The sequence below is a fragment of the Macaca nemestrina genome, chromosome 13, assembly GCF_043159975.1.
Source record: "Macaca nemestrina isolate mMacNem1 chromosome 13, mMacNem.hap1, whole genome shotgun sequence".
NCBI classification, from domain to species: domain Eukaryota; kingdom Metazoa; phylum Chordata; class Mammalia; order Primates; family Cercopithecidae; genus Macaca; species Macaca nemestrina.
The window spans coordinates 18,405,166-18,421,555 of record NC_092137.1 but is presented as its reverse complement, the minus strand read 5'-3'; the positions used below and the strand labels follow the sequence as shown (position 1 = coordinate 18,421,555).

At 38.5% G+C, this 16,390-nt stretch overlaps 1 protein-coding gene across 45 annotated transcripts in view; it reads right to left on the bottom strand.

Annotated features, from left to right (window-relative positions):
* The window catches only part of LOC105479897 (uncharacterized), a 226,813-nt gene that overhangs the window by 105,417 nt on the left and 105,006 nt on the right, over nt 1–16,390 (bottom strand). For 6 of the 45 annotated variants that reach the window (XR_011611481.1, XR_011611482.1, XR_011611485.1 and 3 more), the window contains one exon: nt 14,204–14,819. The exons of 35 other annotated variants lie outside the window; for them this stretch is intronic. Coding sequence is in view for 1 of the 10 variants with exons in the window: in XM_071076270.1 (XP_070932371.1) it covers nt 14,780–14,819 (40 nt within the window). In the remaining 9 variants the exon portion in view is untranslated. Of the gene's footprint in view, nt 1–3,773; nt 4,215–14,203; nt 14,820–16,390 lie in introns of those variants that run through there. 4 more of the 45 variants (XR_011611520.1, XR_011611507.1, XR_011611506.1 and 1 more) reach the window with 4 other exon arrangements.

The following is a 16,390-nucleotide window of genomic DNA, read 5'->3' as shown; positions in this document are numbered from 1 at the left end:
TAAAGAACTTACTCATGTAACCATATACAACCTGTACCCCAATAACTTATGGAAAAAAATCAATTAATTAAATTGTCAAACTCATAGAAGCAGAAAATAGAATCGTGGTTTACAGAAACTAGGAGTAGGGGGAAATGAAGAATTGTTGCTCAATAAGAATAAAGTTTTAGTTACACAAGTGAGTAAATTCTAGAGATCTGCTGTACACCATAGTACCTATAATTAAAAGGATAGTATTATGCACTTTAAAATATGCTAAGAGGGCTGAGTGCAGTGGCTCACATCTGTAACCCCAGCACTTTTGGAGGCTGAGGTGAGTGGATTGCTTAAGCCTAGTAATTCTAGATCAGCCTGGGAAACATGGTAAAACTTCACCTCTACTAAAAGTACAAAAAAATTAGCCAGGCATAGTAGCATGCACCTGTAGTGCCAGCTACTCAAAAGGCTGAGATGGGAGGATCATCTGAGCCCAGAAAGTTGAGGCTGCAGTGAGCCATAATTTCACCACTGCACTTCAGCATGGGAGTGATACCCTGCTTCAAAAGAAAATATGTTAAGAAAATAGATCTCAGAACTCGTTTGAACTATGGCAGCTATTAGATCTAACAGTTGATCATAGTCTTGTTGCACAATGTTGTCAGCCAATGTCCAAGCAATCCAAGGCCAGATATTGTTTACTTACCAACTACTGGTTACCCAGACATCTGCAATACATTCTCTCTCTACAATCGTTTGCTGATCAATATGTGGAAGGAAATGACTCATTTTCATTATGTGTTGCTGAACAGTTTCTGATACAAACTGTATCTGAAAGACGTTAATCTGGCCAAATATGAGCTCATTGATCTTAAAACTAAAATCTTACTACATTGGATTCTAACTCAAAAATCCTTGGAGAATTCTGGCATTTCTTGAGAGAAGCCTCTCCTGGTCTTATAATACCATCTATAGAAGCTTTTGTTCCAAATGCCTCAATATATCTTTGTGAATTGGGATTTCTGCACTTGCAGCCATCAAAACAAACAAACAAAAAAATCAACACTGACTAAATGCCCAACATGACATGTGTATTGCCTTGACAAAGACCATCTCATAGTTCAATATTCTTATTCAATGCAAGCAAGACTAGCCAGCCTTCATATTGAAATGTCTGGAAAAAATAAGATCCCCTTCTAACTTGCTTACGCTTTAAATGTGTTGTTTTTCTACTTCACATGTTAATAGCTATTCATAAATTTTATTTTTTCAGACTGTGATGACTATTTCAATCAAATTAGGGTTTGTTTTGTAATCCTATATGGTTTAAGTATTTTAAAACATTTTCTTTTCTAAGCTATCCATAGGCTTCGCAAGCTTCCAGAGGTATCTGTGAGACAAGATAAATTAATAACACTTAGGCAAAGCAAGTTTATAGTGACTAAAAATCCAGGAGGCATGTGTGTTAGTCAACGTTCTCTAACAGGACAGAACTAGTAAGATAGATGTATATATGAAAGGGAGTTTATTAGAATTGACTCACACGATCACAAGGTGAAGTCCCACAATAGGCCATCTGCAAGCTGAGGAGTCAGGAAGCCAGTCCGAGTCCCAATACCTCAAAAGTAGGGAAGCCAACAGTGCAGCCTTCAGTCTCTGGCCAAAGGCCTGAGAACCCTTGGAAAACCACTGGTGTAGGTTCAAGAGTCCAAAAGCTGAAGAACTTGGAGTCTGATGTTTGAGGGCAGAAAGCATCCTGAGAGCATGGGAGAAAGATGGAGGCCAGAAGACTTAGCAAGTCCAGTCCTTCCATGTTCCTCTGCTGCTTTTATCCTAGCTGTGCTGGCAGCTGATTAGATTGTGCCCACCCAGCTTCAGGGTGGGTCTGCCTTTCCTAGTCTGCTGACTCAAATGTTAATCTCCTTTGGCAACACCCTCACAAACACATCCAGAAACAATACTTTGCATCCTTCAATCCAATCAAATTGACCCTCAATATTAACCATCACAGCATGGAAGATCAGAAAGTAGTCAGATATTCTTGAGATACACATAAGGAATGGCAGATTTACTGTTACCGTTCATCTAACTGTATTAGCAAAATATCAGCTCCAATAACAAATAACACCAAAATTTCAATGGTTTAGAACAATATGTTTGTTTCTTGGTCATAGAATAATGCTGGGAGAAGTGAACAGAGCAGCAGGGAAATCCTTCTCCATGCAACATTTTAATGATTCAAGATGACACAGCTTCTGTCATTTTCATCATATTATTTCCCAGTTTTCCATGGATATAGACTCGATTCCAGGCAGCTAGAAGAGAAAAAGAGCCTGGAGACACATATATGTAAGGTTTTCATGGGTATATTACTTCCGCTCACAGGTTAGAACTCTGTCATATGGCCACAGGGACTATACAGGAGCTGCATGTCTTAGAAGAATAGGAAGTAGGTTTGGTGAACATCTAGACAGTCTCTGTGACTCAGCTCTGTTAGAAGAAATATAGGTTGCAGGCATATTATAGTCTGCATACTATTTATAAATATAGTACTACCTTGCAATTGTTTATCTCACAAATTGTATATAAAATAGTGTTGCATACCACTTGAATTAGAATCCCAGAGCTTGGTAAAAATACAAATCTCAGATCTACTAAATAAGGAGCTCCCAGCATGTTTCTTAGGCATGCTAATGTAGAGTGACAAGGGAGATTAGATAATACCTTTATTGGGGAATAATATTACTAAAGGGAGTAAGGAGAAACAGCCAAAGCAAGGAACTTGCAAAGAGAATAGATAAAGAAATAGAAGGTTACAAGAATTAAGGAAGACATTCCAGTAAGAGGGTAGTGGTCAAAGGCATTGAATGCCTCAGAGAATGCAAATAAGGTAACAAAGACAATCTGCACAGCTCTGAGACTTCAGGAAGCTGATCACTCCAGGCTGGGATGTGTATTTTGTCCTTTTTCAAAGAGGTCTGCTATGATCAAGACTTTAGAACAATAATTATGTAGTAACATGGACATATTTTGAGTTTGAAAGACTGCGCATATGGTGACCATTGACTAAGATATCAGGAAGGAGGAGATACAGGCTTTGGGTGAAATGATGGGGTTGGTTTGGAATCCATTGTGTTTAAGGTATCTTTGAGATAATCAGGCATGACTTTACAGAAATAATTAGTGCCCAGAAAGGAGGTTGACTACAATGTATAAATGAGGTTTCATCCTCCTGCATGTGGTATTGGGCTTCAAAGATGAATGAGATTGTCCAGAGAGAATGTGTGACTGGAGAAGAAATAAGGAATTATTTGTCTGATTCAGACAAGAAATGTTTTTCATATGATCAGAGAAAAGGTCCAGGCTGATGCCCAGACAAAGGGACACAATGCAACAATCACTGAGCTGGGCTGGAGTTGTTGAAATCTCTGTTTGGGGTGTCTGTGGGTTTTGCACAACTCCTGCCTGCTTTGCCTGCCCTTAGTTACTTCACAGGATCCACTGGAGAGAGCTATGGGAAAAGTTGGCTTGGGTATTACTCCCCCAGCCCCTCCCACTGATGGTTAATTATTTCCCCCTTTGATTTCATTTCTTGGTAAAAGCCATCAGTTACACTTCAGGCAATCCCTCTAGTGTTATTTTGCTTCTTTTCTTGGCTCTTTTATCTCCAGATAAGAGACAGTATGTCCCCATAGACAATGGTGCTGCTTTTAGCCTCCCAGTGGACATCTCCCTTTCCACCAGCCCTGAAATGGAGACTTTAGGGAGAAGGAGAGAGTCTTGCACAATCATGATCAAATGTATGATTTATTTTAAACTAACAAACAATTGTTCTGACTCTCCCAGGGGACAAATTCTAATATTTCCAAAAGAAAGTAGAGCCAGCACCATGGGCTGGCTCGTTGAGATGTACTGTAAATAGCTTCCAAATCGGGAGTAAAAAATGCAACTCAGTTGGAAGGAGAGAAGACAAGGCGCAGAGAAATGGCCACGTTGGCTCGTTATTTTTCTGAAGATGTCTATATTGGCACTGCTCAGCCCAATGTCGGCAGAACACATTTATTGCCTCACACAGCCAGCCTTTGTCATGTGGAATCAGTTGACATCTGGGGGCTGTTTCATGTTTCTCTTCTTCATCTGCCCTCACTCAAGCATTTGGAGACATCAGTTACTAAACCAAGCATGAAGAAAGCAATGCTAATTAGGTCATCCTCTATAGTGCAGTACACATGGTAAAGCTGTATTAAAATAAATAATGGAATAATTAATGAATTCATTAACAAATGCATTTCCCGTCATGGTGAGTCTCATCTGGGGGCGTTGCAGAGGTTGTTCCTAATTTCATTAAAGACAAGGACTTAAGCAGATCTGTGAAAATGTTCAGGATATCACATATTGGGAAAAATGATGATAGAATTTTTCTTTTACCCCTTTCTCATGTCATGGCAGGGATTGGGAGGGGAGTTGTTGTTAACCATCTCCTAATGTGGATATGTAAGGAGGAGGGGTTGGCGGGTAGATGGGGAGGTCTTCTAGTTAACAAAAGAGGAGGAAGAAGCATCCCAGGATGCTTCCCACATAAGTCAAGAGCCAAGCGCAATGGGGATCTGAATGGCAGCCAACATCAATTGTTGTATTATCTTGGCAATTCTTGGTGCAGATACTTGTTTGTCCAAGGACTTGAAGTTTAAGAACAAGGCTGAAAAACTCTAAAGGACTATGTCCATTCTTAGCAACTATTCAAGCTTAACCCTGAGTCAAATTTATTCTCATCTCTGTATCTGAATATAACCTCAGCTGGATCCTAATAGCTGTTCTTTTACTCACACCTAGAAAATTACTCACTGAATTTTCCCCAACAGCTATTTAAAAGTGTCTCCATTCTTTCCAAATCCTTTACCAAACTCTGTCTTGATCATTTCCCAGAAGAATTTTAGATTGCCTTCTTTGCTAAGATTGAGGCCATCTGAGGTTGATGTCCTTTTCTCTCCACATAGCAGAAGAGAAGTTTTTCTGCCTTCTCGCACCTTCCCTTCAACCTTAGAGAAAGTACTGCCCTTCCAGACCATGGTGACACACTTCACTTATCCTCAGAATCCCATCATTTCCACTTTCTCAGGGGCCATACCCCAACAGCTATTCTTCCTCTTTCTCCTTTTTCCTTTATCCTATATTAATCCAAATTTCTAAACGTATTTATGATGCTTTGACATTCTGGGGGGCCTAACTGGACAGGGAGAGACTGCCTCTCGCAGGGATAGCTGATCTCCAGAGACAACAGGCAACTTGCCTGCCAACACACCTTTCCCATGCAAATCAACCAGTCCTGAGAGGCCAGGCCCTTAACCTCCTTCGTTATCTAGCTTTCCCATACCAAGCCAATATTTCCCCTGCCCTAAATCAACCTAGGAACCACCCATCCCATAGCCCAGAGCCTGCCAACATTATTCAAGAGCCAGTCCTAAGCTGTTTCCCTGCCCTGCTTGCCATTCCCACAGAAAACACAATAAAAGCACCGAGCCAAGCTTTCCCTGATGGTCCTGCCTTTGCTTCCTGACCAAACCTGATGTGGGAACCATGGCCCTGTATGGTGTGGCCTGCTCCCTTCTCTTGAAAACTAAGTAACAAACTTTTCTTTCAGTAGCAATGACCTCTCTGTGTCATCACTCAGGTGTCTCCATAGGCTAAAGCCTTGTGGGTGCATCTTAACTTACCTCCCTCCCTCTTCTCTCCCTCTCTTTCTCCTTCTCTCTCTTCTTTTCTCTCACTCTCTTTGGTTCTTTCTCTTAATTTATTTTATATATTTCATTTGAAAATGTTATTGCTTTGGCAAAAAAATAAACTTTTAAAATTTTATTTCAAAATTGAAATAATATGGAAAATACAATAATATTTTTAAATGCACCAGAAGATTTAAGATCCAGAGAAATACACGGATAATGTTCCGGTGAACATCCCTCTAGATATCTCTTTTGTATAGAAATATAGATACACTGCATATATGTATGTGTATATGTATATATTTCTAAGAAATGGGATAATGTCACACATCTCTCAAAAACATGTGGTTTACAGCTTTATATTTCAATAAATTAAGGTCTACTTCACTAGTTTTAGGAGCTAAAGATTTTAGGCATATCAAAATGTATTTACCTAAATTATTCTATATTTTATTGTTGTTTTTATTAATTTAAGCAATAATGCAATAAACATATTCATTCATTTATATTTTCACATGTGTATATTTATCTTCTTAAATTCCCAAAAGTGAATTTTACAGGTCAAAGGGTATATTCCTTTTATATACTGATATGTATCACAAAATTGAACACCAGAAAGACTATTATATTTTGTATTTCATCTCCACTTCAATAGTTCATTCAAGTAATTGTTTCCCAACCCTTCATAAATATAGCATTTTCAATCTTCTTAAGTTACCAAATACAGTGGTTAAAAAACACCTCATTTTATTTGAATTTCTTAATTAAGTTTTAATATGTTTTATTTTGTATATTGGTCATTTCTATTTCTTCTCTTATAAATAACTAATTCACATTATTTTTCTATTGGACTATTTGTTTATATTTTTAATCATCATGTAAAAGTCTTAATGTACTCAGAAATTAACTATGTCAATCATATGATTGACAAACATTTCCTTCTCTGTCATTTTTCTTTCAAACTTACTATCATTTGTTATATAAAAATCGTAACTTCTAATGTAGCCAAATTGATCAATATTTCCCTTTTTGGTTTCTAACTTTCTTGGAATTCTTATAATTTCTCCACTGCTACATTATAAAATATCTTCAGTGTTTCTATGGTTTCAAGTTTACGGTTAAGTCTTTGATCCATCTGTAGTTTAATTTGAGGCAATGGGTGAGTGCTGACTCTCTTTTCCTTTTTTCCTTCCTTTCATTTTCTGGCACTGTGATTCTCCACCTTCAGAGTCATGTTGGCTCAAAACATAAGGTCCATCTGAGATCCTTCCCTTCCATTTCTCCCACTGATCCAGGTAGTAACTTAACCACAATGGACTTCTTAGGATTTTTCAGAGTTTATGAAGTGTTTTCACATATATTAACACAACCCTCCCCTCCCACCATGCTTCCAATATCACACGCACACAAACCTTGGCAACGGGGTGGAGAGGGAGGTCTGGAGAAATTGTGAGTTACTCCAGGTAGTTCTAAGAGTGAGGAAGAAATAAAGCTCATCTTAGAGTCTCTCTGACGCCAAAAGCCATACTCCTCTTATAACAACATATAACTTCTGAAGCCCGATCAATTCCTCTGTTGTACATCTACTCTATGCACCCCTTCTTCTCCACACCAACTGCTCCAGTTGAAGTTCTATCATTGCTCAGCTGCATTTTTTTTTCCAGGATTCCCCACTGTCAATTTATCCTACTCATGGTCTCACACTAATCTTCCTAAATTATAGTTATGTTCACCTACTCAGAATACTTCAGCCTCCTGAATCTGAGGGCCTTGCCTTGCACTGGAAACATTCAGGATGTGGCTTCAGCATGTCTTTCACCTTCTCCCATTATTCCTCTATATGAACTGTGTCTTTTAGGAAAGCTGACGATTTGCCAACACTCAAGCATGCCCCATGCTGTTCTATAGCCATGCCTTGTTTCCAGCCACTGCTTCCTTTTACAATCACCACTGCCTCTCCTTTCTTTCTTCCAACACTCGATCCCTTAAGGCACAGCCCAAATTCTACATCCTTCATTACACCCTTCCTGGAAACTTCCAGTCAACATTTTATTCCTTTTCCCCTTTAACTTTCCACAGACCTTTCTCTGTGACTCTCTTATGACTCATAACTTTCTACTTTATAGTTGGTGCCAGTGTCTTACTTTCCTTATCAAACCATCAACTTCTTGAGTTGATGGATTGCCGCTTCTTTATATTTTTATCTCCCATTTCTCAATGCTTAGAACAATGACTGGCACAGGTAAATATTTGAAAAATATAGTAATTAACGAACAAATGTGTAAATAAAAGAATGATGGAATGAAATAATAAAATGAGTGGCTAACTTGATTCTTTGGGGAAGCCTCCATTTTCCAAAATATTTTATCCTTTTATTTCTGTTGCTTATTCCAGTGCCACCAACACACACCCAGAAGGAGATCAAAGCCTGAAATCCCACCAGTAGAATGTCATAGTTTCCATTTGTTACTTTAATTTTTGCAAAATGTTGATGTCGCAAGGATCAACGGCCTACTTTTCTGAAAGAAATGCTCTGTCATCTATGATAAATAAAGGATCTGAAAAGGGAAAATTTTTCTTAAAGTTGCATATGGGATAGAACACATGCCACATACAGCTGCAGAAGTGGTAGCTTAAGGATAAAACAGGCCAGTTGTGGGGAATTGGTCATTAAAATATGGACCCATCTGCCCTCAGAGGTCTACATATAAACCTTTCCTCCTTGATGTCCTGCTCCCCACTCATGACACTCCAGCTACCTTTCCAGAAGGATGTGGCTCTGGGTCGATGAACTGCCCTGGAGAGAGCAGAGTATGTGGCACATTCCAGTCAGCTCTCTGTCCAGGGAAGTCTTTCCTTTTCTGCTACAAGGACAACATCTCTCAGAGAGCAGAAGCATAGTCTCGTGGCACATGGAAAGGATTGTAAGCTCAAAGGAAAACTGGTCAGTAACACCTTCTTGCCCCAAAGGCGAGGCATTACTTTAGAGAGGGCTGAGTGCCAGTTTCTGAATAAATTGAATAAATCAGATTTCTGATGTTTAATAACAGATGTTCCGGCTACAACTCATGAAATCACTTAATATTACTTTATGCTGTGGTAATAATAAAAAAAAGTCATCTGGCTCCACTTGGCCCAGGTTACATATCTTCTCAAAGGGTCAAAATTATTTGATGCAGTTCTTGGATCAAAAGGACTGATGCTCTCTGCGTGTTACAGGCTGCGGGCAGAGGTTGCTTCAAAAATGGGGCAGATGCTTTCCTAATATATGCGTTGCATCCAATGGCCTGAGATGTGCCTCTGACCCTCCGAGACTTGCCCGAACTCAGGTCCTAGGAAAAGACGAATGTTCTCCAGGAGACTCACTTTTTCCACCCCTCCCAAATCTCACATCTGGCAGGGTGAACTTTTGAGAAAGGCTAAAATAGGCTGATTGACCCTGTTAGACGTGGCTGGCACGGTACCAGAGCTTTATCTCTGCAGCCCTGAAAGGGAGCAAAAAAGTGGGAATGATTTGGCCTCTCGAACAAGCCTTGCAGATGAGTTTGGATTAATCTACTGAGGTAGGGAGCAAGGGAAAATGTGCCTGATGAAGCCTCATAATAAATCAAAGGGACTTGCAACGTGGATAGCTGATGAAATCGCCAAGATGACTCAAATACTGAAATAACCATGTTCATCAAGAAAAGTCTTCTAAAGAACATAACTAAAAAGTGAGGTGCTTCCTTATCCTCAGAAAAAAATCTAAAATGAAAATTAAGCAATGGCAAGTTCAGAGAGCTGAGAGAGATACTGGGATAACTGGAGCTTCATTCCAGAAGCAAATTGAAGGGCAATAAAAGGGAATCCATGGGGTACAAATAAAGGAGCCATTGCTGCAACTTCTCAAAGAGAGTCATAATTCCTCCCCAGGAAACGATGTCAATACTTAGTAAAATAATAGGCAAATACTGAATAGTAACATAAATACCACAAAGGCTAATGAATTCTAGAGTGGTCACTATACGGGCTCATAGAAACCTGGGGGCAAGAGTGCTAGGTAAACCTCATGGTTAAAATATGTACAATAAGTAACAACTATATCCATACCAGTAAGGTAAAAAATGTCTCAGAATCAGAATGTCTGGCCAAGAAAGATTAGGAAGAATAGCCAATTCAACTCTCCTGATTACAAATTGAGGCTCAGCAAGGAGAACCATCTTACCAAGATCCTGGTGTTGGCCAATGGTAGAATGGGAAGTTAGATATAATCTAGTTTTATTTTCTCTGAGAGGCAGTATAATTTTATACTTACTTTTCAACTTCAGTAAAATTTGCACGTTAGATGAAATTTAACTGTACAACTTGTTCTGCTACTGTAAGCACATGATTTTGGAGTAAGAAAATCTATATTTTTTTACCTTCGGACATCCTAGTTTGGAATGTGCAACCCAAGTTCTAATTGTCTTTGTGTCATTTTATCAAAAGCAAAGAGAGAGTTGAGCAACTTGTTTCATAGAAGAACAAAAGTCAAGAAAGAAAACCAGTATCTGAGACAGACGACTGAGAGTCAAGTTGAATTTGAGAGTACTGAAAACTCCAGATACTCAAGGAAAAAAGAGACAGACAATCCTATGTCTGTGAGAGGAAAGGGGATCTTATCATGCTGAAAACCAACTTAAATCAAAATCCAATCTAATTGCAGGCACATGACCTGATGATATCACCAATGTTATCATGAGCATTTGTTGAATACTCACCATCCCTTGAGGACTACAGTCAGCTCTAACACTCAGCAGCCTCTGCCTTCTACTCTCCTCTGAGATGACCAGTGACTAGGTGCAAGAAGTAGAGCTGGGCACCAGTGCTGGTGAGTGAGGCTTGAATGCACCTGGCTTTTCATGTTCCAGGAGCTCAGAACTGATGAGCTCCTAGAACTCATCAGGATGTGATGGGAGTGGGGTGGGCTGTGATACAAATAAGAAGACAATAAGGGCTGCCTCAGGTAGCACAGCAGGACTTCCAGAGGAGATCAGAGCTGCCCCAGAGAGTGGAACTTGGTGTTTGGCAGAGGCTGATATAACTAATGTGCATTGACTTTGAAACAGAGTTCCCCGCGGCACTATTCACAATAGCAAAGACTTGAAACCAACCCAAATGTCCATCAGTGACAGACTGGATTAAGAAAATGTGGCACATATACACCATGGAATACTATGCAGCCATAAAAAATGATGAGTTCATGTCCTTTGTAGGGACATGGATGCAGCTGGAAACCATCATTCTCAGCAAACTATCGCAAGAACAGAAAACCAAACACCGCATGTTCTCACTCATAGGTGGGAATTGAACAATGAGAACATTTGGACACAGGAAGGGGAACATCACACACCGGGGCCTGTTGTGAGGTCAGGGGAGGGGAAGGAGGGATAGCATTAGGAGATATACCTAATGTAAATGATGAGTTGATGGGTGCAGCACATCAACATGGCACATGTATACATATGTAACAAACCTGCACATTGTGCACATGTACCCTAGAACTTAAAGTATAATAAAATAAATAAATAAATAAAATAAAATTCTGGTTCTGCCACTAACTCCATATGAGGTCAAGGAAACTCCTTACTCTATTTCATTGACTTTAAAGGCACATTCTTTTCCCTATATTTTAAAATATCTGAAATTCTGATATGCCTTATTAACAGTAGCATCTTACAGTTATAATTGGCAGGTTTTTTTTCTTATTTCCTTAGGTAGCAGTACCGTCTTAGTCAACTCAAGTTACTATAACAAAATGCCATAAACTGAAAGGCTTATAAACAATAGGAATTTACTTTTCATCGTTCTAAAGGCTGGAAATCTGAGATCAGGGTGTCAACATGGTTGGGTTCTGGTGAGGGCTCTACTCCAGATCGCACGCAGCTGACTTCTGCTTGTATCCTCACATGATAGAAAGAGCACTAGCTAGCTCTCCAGCCTCTTCTTATAAGGGCACTAATCCCATTTATCAGGGTTACACCCTTTCGACCTAATTACCTGCTGGAGATTCCTATCTCCCATCAGATTGGGATTGGAATTTCAACATATGAATTTTTGGGGAAAACATACATTCAGTCCATAGCACATTCCTTACAACTATTAAATTCATTTAAGTTTAGCCTGAGGCTTCCTCCATAACTTGGTCCCTGCATAACAAACTGCAATGTTATTTAGGAGTAAAACAAACAGCTCAGTTTCAGCCAATCACAGGCAGTCAGCTCATCACACCATGCCCAAATAAGGCAGATACCTAGTAGTAGCCAATCTAGTGATTTCTCTATTTGGCTTCTCTGCGTACCCTGCAAAAAGCTCCCTGTTCACATTGCTGGGCAGAGGTCTCTCAACCTCTTCTGGTTCTGAGTGCTGCACAGTTCATAAATCATTCTTTGCTCAAATAAAAGACTGCTAAATTTAATTTCCTAGCTGAGTGCAGTGGTTCACAACTGTAATCCTAACACTGGGAGGTTGAGGCAAGAGGATTACTTGAGGCCAGGAGTTTGACAGTAGCCTGGGCAACGTAGGGAGACCCCATCTCTACAAATAATACAAGAATTAGCCAGGTATAGTGACACGTGGGGAGGATTGCTGGAGTCTGGGAGGTCGAAGCTGCAGTGAGCCATCATCATGGCACCAAATTACATCCTGGGCAATAGAGTAAAATCCTGTCTCAAAGGAACATAAATGAATTTCATTTGCTAAAGCTTTTCTGTTAACACAACCAATGGCAATTTAGGTTTGGCAACATTATTGGTATTTGTGATATTTTGTTTAGATGGACATATAGAAACCTGCTCAGAAGTTTACTGCAAAGGTTAAATTAGATAACATTTTTAAAAACTTAGAAAAGTATCAGATATATGAGAATTGTCTCAAATGATAAATGTAGATATTAAATAACTGCCCCTGTTGGCCACCTGACCCAGGCAGGATTGTCCCCAGTTCTTAGCTTACAAGGATTACCTGGGAAAGTAGAATAATAAAAATAGCTACTATTCACGATTGCTTATTTGTTGCCAGACAGTGTGCCAATTGACTTTATGAGCTTTATTTCACTTTCTCTTCACAAACCTCTTAGGATACAATTATCTACTTACCTGTCTAAGATCACACAGTTAATAGGAACACTCGATCTTGAATTGTTTCTTCATGACACCAAATTCATGCTTTTCACTATCAACTCGATGAACACAAGTTGATTACTGCAAGCCCTGAAAACTCCAGGAATTATTCTATAGTCAGTATAGCAGACCTCTTCCTCTGGGCTCTCCTATGTGTGGATAATGGACTTTTCTATCCAGCCTAGGAAACTGGATTAATATATTGGAGCAAAATCTCAGAAGCTGGATGAGAACTACCCAGGTAATATAGCAAATCATCTGCAAAGATGCCTAACTCTGACTCAACCCAAGATCATTCCTGGTTCCTGGTGCAAAGCTCCAACTATGACAACTTCAAGTAGAAGAAAAGGGGGGTGGGGAAATGCCATCGGGGTCTTGTTACAATGGTTTGAACTCAAGCAATCTCACAATGGCTTATCTGGGCCAAGGCCAACTGCAATGGTGTGTTCCTCACAAGTAGTCTTTCCCCATTTCTCGGACTCCCTGAGGTGTATTCAATAATGCACTCCTCATTCTGAAGCAGATGGAAAAGCGTTTAAAAAGGTGCCAGGTTTATTTATGGAAGCATGAGATTGAATTTAAGAGATGCTCTTTGCCAATATGAAATGTGAACTCTCAAAACAGGAAGTGTGCTTTACTGCCTATTTATTTTACTGCCGTATCAGCTGCCCAGAGCTGAAGAATCCTTCCTCTCAGGAATTATTTATTTTCTAACTTCTGAACCAAAACATCTTGACCATCAGAACTCAAGCTCCTTCCTGCCAGATTCCCAACTACAAACATGTGCCTTTCTGTCTTTCAGAGTGGATCTATCGAGGGTTTCGGTGAAAAACATTTTGAACTCATATTTTGTCCTGAATCTTCATTTTTATGTCAATGGAGACGTTTCAAACAAATTAAGTCAAACTATAAAACATAATAAAATTTTAAATACCTTTAATGCAGGGATTCTTGAATTTGCTCATATATCCTAAGATACCCAATAGTTAATACTCTGCCATCATTTAATTGGTAAGAAGATGTTCATTGTTAAGAAAATAATCATTTGAACTTATCACTATTACTTACAGTAATAAGGAAGAAGTCAACCATACTTTAGTGTGTTGTGCACTACCCAGTTCTCCTCCTGCATTGATGGTTTCACAGCTTTGCAGAATTGGAAGTTATTACTCTAGTCTTCATTAAATAGGCCCAAAATAATTTGCTAGAAATAGTTTTTAATATAAGTAGAAATAGCCTAACGTATATGAAGGCACTAAACTGGAACTCAGAAAACTTGTTCTTATTCAAGGATTTATAGATTTCAGCCCTGGTGTGAGCATTTGTGCAAACTTCCCCTCCAAATGCCAGGTCTTCAAGGAGACACAAGAGATATACATAAATAAAAAACAGGCTATGGGGGGAAGTGAATAATATAACAAAGGACAGAGCTGCTGTGTTAGAGTTCTTTTAGCCTTGAGGAGGAACCATTCCAGTCCCATCCACAGTGGATACTTCTAAATAGATGTGTTTTCACACATGGGCTTTACCTACAAACTTCAAATTCTTGAAACTCTAGGCAGAAGATATGTTACAATGGCGCCACCTTCTGGATACTCCCCAAAACACATATTTTCTTTGTATTTTTCTCCCACTCAAAATTCCTCAATGGCTCCCTATTGTTGACAGAAGAGTCTAAAATCTTTAGCATTCAAGGCCTTTTATAATCTAGCACAAGTTTATGTTCAGGTCTCATCTACTGACATTCTACATGGGTAATCTGTGCCACTCCCCAGAATAAATTCAGAATTGTCTGCATTCTAATGTTCAAATCCAGCATTTATTCAATGCAATAAGCCAGAGAGAAACACAAAGCAGTTTAGGGGATTCAGGGTCAGAGTCTCAGTATGAATGAAAATGGCTAGCATGTATGGGATGTCCCCATACCTACACTATGCAGGTCACTCAGTGCTCACAGCAACCTGAAGACAGCTCTTCTCTGTGGCTATTTAGAAGTTGAAATAGAAGCAAAGTTAGCCATAGAAAAAAACAGATTAAAGGATATAAGTACACACACACAATGCACATAATAAAATAAATATAAAGAAACAGATAGCTAAATTCACAGATGATCAAAAATGCATGGTAAAGTCAAGCAATATTATGTTTGTCCATCAAACTTGAAAAGATTCTTTTCACACTGATAGTGATGCCATATCGGTAAGGGCCCAGGAAATAGGCAACCTCATAGACTTTTGCAAGGCAGCACTGCTGGAGGGCAATTTGCAAATATTCAGCACAAGCTGAGAATTGTCCTTACATTATAATCTTGAAATTCAATTTTAAAACTTTAGTTTAGGATATTATCACAGTTTTATACTAAGAAATATCTACTGGAATGGTAATTATCACTGCAACATCAATTATTATAGAGAAAACATTGAAATAAGTTGCATGGCTAACCATAGGAGATTTAATATATTCATATAATAAATTTAAAAAGTCATTAAAACTGTTATTATGGCAAAAGTGTATATTACATGTCTATTGTTCACACTATGCTATTAAATGAAAAACAGATTAAAATCCAATGTATTCTGTGTCTGACTCCATTTTTGTTTTTAAAATGTGTGCATAGAATGATAATCAGAATTACTACACAAGATCAGTGGTGTCTTATTCAGGTGGCAGCAGTATAAATTATTTTTGTTTTATTCTTTCTCAAATTTTAAAATGTATTATAATAAATCATATATTTCTTTTATAACCATCATACTAGTTTTAAGAAAGAAAATGACAATAAAAAACCAATAAAAGGAAGATGTCTATTAAGTGGTATCTGTATATAATATTCAATTTAACTGAATTCCACTTTTCTTGATTTTTGGTTTTGGTCAGTGCCTACCACAGCTCAAAGTCTCTGGGATACCTAATATTTCCTTCTTCACTATATCCAATGTGGGTGTGGGTGTGGGTGTGGTGAAATGGTACCTGAACAATAGCAAGTAAACCCTGTAACTGAACAAAGCCTTCTGCAAGGCAACATATATGCTTATATAAAGAGCCAGAAAATAGTTATATATTTGCACCTGATAATTCCACTACAAGGGGATTCCATTCTGACATAATTACCTTGAAATAAGACAAATATCCATGCTCAAAAATATTTATTGCTGAGTTATCATTAATAATGAAAAATTTGGAAACAATCTAAATATCCAGTAATAGGTAAATGATTAAGTAGATTCAATGGAAACTGAAGTACTAATTAAAATAACTCTTATGGAAATGACATAGCAGGACGATATATGCCCATGGCATAATGTTAAGTGAAAATAAGTAGAACAAAATGCAGTTGGCTTCCTATGAGTATGAGTACATAAAAATAAGTCTGCATGCAAAGAAAGGGGAGATGAAAATACATAAATAGAAGACATAACAATCAAAATTGTCTTGAATTTCATTGTTTTTTTCTTGAAATGAAAGCCAGCTATGCTCTTTTTAGGCTCTGAATCCCTGCCTCAAATGAGTGGCTAGAATGAAAATCCACAGTTGCTCAGTGCTATGAAAAATTAT